Source organism: Zea mays, chromosome 6 (genome assembly GCF_902167145.1).
Source record: "Zea mays cultivar B73 chromosome 6, Zm-B73-REFERENCE-NAM-5.0, whole genome shotgun sequence".
Lineage (NCBI taxonomy): Eukaryota > Viridiplantae > Streptophyta > Magnoliopsida > Poales > Poaceae > Zea > Zea mays.
Genome location: NC_050101.1, coordinates 159,408,599 through 159,411,633, shown reverse-complemented (window position 1 = coordinate 159,411,633; position 3,035 = coordinate 159,408,599). Strand labels below are relative to the sequence as shown.

The window sequence follows — 3,035 nt, the reverse complement described above, 5'->3', positions numbered from 1 at the left end:
TCTACGAAGTGAACCAACACAAATCTTTGAATTCAGCAAATTTTTACGAAGTTTGGAAATGAGTGGAAATGTGCTGCTCTCGGCCAGCCGCACGGCCGTTTTTATAGGCACTCGTAGCTCGGCGCCAAGATCTGTGGCGCCGAGCTACGAGGCCGCGTCGCCGCCAGGTCAGCCCTAGGCGCAGGTAGCCGTTGCTGCCATGTCATAGCTCGGCGCCATAGGCTGTGGCGCCGAGCTGTGTTACCTCGGCGCCACAGCCTATGGCGCCGAGCATCAGGTCCAAACGTGCAAATAAAATTTCTGGGGGTCCAAACGTAAATTTGTGTCACAAAAGGGGCTAAAACACAAAAAATTCGGACGCTCCGGCCATTTCCAACGTGCACGGCAAGTTCGACACGTGACGCAGGGCCCCCTCATTGCTCTGCGCCTCTGCCTCGCCACGCCCACGGCCCACGGGCCCACTTGCCAAGGAACATTTGCAGGCCTGCTCCCTTCCCTTGCGCGCGCCTTCCCCGACCTCTCGGCTCTCGCAGTCTCGCTCTGATGCATGGCGACTGGCGAAGGCGCATTGGCGCGGGAGTCCTCCGGACAAGGCATGCATGTCATCATCCATGTCCCTCGTGGCCCCTTGTTGCCCTACACGTCGCAGAGCCACTTGTACATCTCTCTCGTCTCGATCCACTGCCCGCTCGCTGCCCCGTTTATAGCAGTGACAGGCTACCGCGCACCTCCTGAATCCTCCTCTCAGTCACAGACACACTCGTTCGCTCGCTCTCACTCTCTGCTGTTCGTCCATCCATCCGGATCCGTCTTCCTCGGTCTCCCACGAGCAGCGAGGAGGCTACAGCTGGGACCGGCCAATGGGGAACAAACCGCCGGAGCTGTACTACGACATCCTCCACGTTGCCAGGGACGCCTCCCCGCAGCGGGTCAGGGCGGCGTACAGGAGCCTGGTCCGCCAATGGCACCCCGACAAGCACCCTCCGGAGTCCAGGCCAGCGGCGGAGGCCCGGTTCAAGGCCATCACCGAGGCTTACGAGGTCACACATTCACACCACACCACACCGTCAAAATATATATATATGTATGCTCCGCTCGTGTCGTGGCGCCAACGATTTCTTGCTGCGTGCGTGCCCGGTGGTGCTGATGATATTGTACGTGTACCGTCTCTGGCTTCCGGCCGGGTGCGTGCAGGCGCTGCTGGGCCAGCAGGGGAACATGTCGGCGGCGCCCGCAGTCGCAGCGCGCGACGGCGAAAGGAGTAGCCCCGCCGACAAGGACCGCGCCGACTCCGCGGCGGTGTCAGCCAGGCCCAGGGCGGCGCGGAGCGGAAAGGCCGGCGGCGCGCCCTGCACGCCGGAGCGGGAGGAGCCGGCCTTCAAGACGGTGGTGTACAGCGCCAGCAGCAGCGTCGGCGGTGGCCGGGGCCGGCGCGCGCTCGCCGAGTTCTCCAGCTACGTGGTGCGCAAGGCGCCGCCGCTGGAGCGGAGGGTGGAGTGCACCCTCGAGGAGCTCTGCAGCGGGTGCCACAAGGAGGTCAGGTACACCCGCGACGTCGTCACCAAGAACGGGTAAGCTGTCGCTCACCCAAAAGAAGGGGGAAAAAAGAAGCTTGTATTTTGAAAGACTCAGGCAAAGTGGCTATGCAAGCGGAGCTGTTACTGTGTAATACTGTAATGCTTATCAGAAGTGGTCCTTTTGGGCATTATAGGTGGTGTGTAATGCTTGCTGCCTCTGCTTGCATGTGAGGACGCCGGTCGCCGGCCAATCGAGCAGGGGACAGTGACCCTGCACTTCCCTTGTGCAGTTCTTCTGCCTTGTGCTGCTGATTGGACTGACCACTTACCGCGCCGTCACATTTTCACGCTATAGCTACCTGCTACCGGTGGATCAACCTCGAGCGTTTCATGTCCTGATGATGGCAGACTGGTCACCAAGGAGGAGGCGACGCGGACGGTCCGGGTGAAGCCCGGGATGAGGAAAGGCGCGACGGTGACGCTGGAGGGCGCCGGCGACGAGCGGCCGGGCTGCCTGACGGGCGACGCCACGTTCGTCGTATCCGAGAGGAGGCACCGGCGGTTCAAGCGGCTCGGCGACGACCTGGTGCTCAGGGCCCGGGTGCCGCTGGTCGGCGCGCTCACGGGGTGGCAGCTCTCGTTCAGGCTGCTCGGCGGCGACAGGTTCCGGTGCGCGTTCCGGGACGAGGTCATCTGCCCCGGGTACGTCAAGGTCGTCAGGGGCGGCGGCATGCCCGTCGCCGGCGGGGCCAAGGGCGCGCGCGGGGACCTCGTGGTCAAGTTCGACGTCGTGTTCCCCGAGGACCTCACGGACGAGCAGCGGAAGGGGCTCGCCGAGATTCTGAGGGGCTGCGGATGAAGCTTGCAGGTCAACTCAAACTGCGGCCTCGTCCTGTGACGGCTTCGTGCCGTGTAAAAATTTTTGTTAGGCGCTTCTGTTGATAGACAGCTCGGGACAGGAGGACTCTACAGCGCACGCTGACAGCGTGTACATAGATTACAGAGGTTCTGTTTTTGAACCGATAATATACGTGGTTGTAACCTGCAAGAACTGTATACGGCGATTTTTTGTAGTTTCTCTTTTATTTATTACGTGGATCTAAATATTTATCGGTTACCACACCAGCTAGCAAAAATATCTCGTCTCATTTTTTTTGGTGCCACACTCCCACACCTAGCTCGCACAAATGGTTAGTATTGATATCTAGCAGGAAGCCCAAAAAGCTCTTTTTAGAGGCAAACCCTATCCCCCTCCAACGGGAAAAAAATTCCGTGCGAACCGACCCCAACACGGAGCAATGCGAGCTAGTCTGGATTGCTTACGCGTGGTAATCTTATCGGACGACTGGACAGACGCATGCAGGCCCACGCACAACGCCGCCTTGCCCTCGGCTCGGCTCGAAATGCGAAGACAAAAGGATCATGGGTCGACGCTTTGCTACTGGGAGAGATGTGCAACTAGATTGCTGGTGTTGCCGCAGACTACTGAGTTCATGTAGCTGTCAGATAGGATTTGTA

The 3,035-nt window shown here is 59.9% G+C and overlaps 1 protein-coding gene across 5 annotated transcripts; it reads left to right on the top strand.

Moving 5' to 3' along the window:
- Positions 1-236: 236 nt before the first annotated feature.
- Positions 237-2,668, top strand: LOC100273460 (uncharacterized). Of its 5 annotated transcripts, none has more exons than XM_035959444.1 (3): positions 237-1,084; positions 1,195-1,571; positions 1,873-2,668. In XM_035959444.1, the coding sequence occupies exons 1-3, from the start codon at positions 548-550 to the stop codon at positions 1,964-1,966; spliced, it is 1,008 nt and encodes a 335-aa protein (XP_035815337.1). In that variant the 5' UTR covers positions 237-547; the 3' UTR covers positions 1,967-2,668. The 5 variants fall into 5 exon arrangements, with proteins under 5 accessions (XP_035815337.1, XP_008647552.1, XP_035815336.1 ...); XM_008649330.4 differs by having other exon boundaries at positions 1,712-2,668; XM_035959443.1 differs by having other exon boundaries at positions 239-1,084; positions 1,926-2,668.
- Positions 2,669-3,035: the final 367 nt, after the last annotated feature.

Coding starts and splice junctions, on each gene's coding strand:
- LOC100273460 (XM_035959443.1), top strand. CDS start 548: ATGGCGACTGGCGAAGGCGCATTGGCGCGGGAGTCCTCCGGACAAGGC. Junction 1,085..1,194: donor CCGTCAAAATATATATATAT/GTATGCTCCGCT, acceptor GGGTGCGTGCAG/GCGCTGCTGGGCCAGCAGGG. Junction 1,572..1,925: donor GACGTCGTCACCAAGAACGG/GTAAGCTGTCGC, acceptor TGATGATGGCAG/ACTGGTCACCAAGGAGGAGG.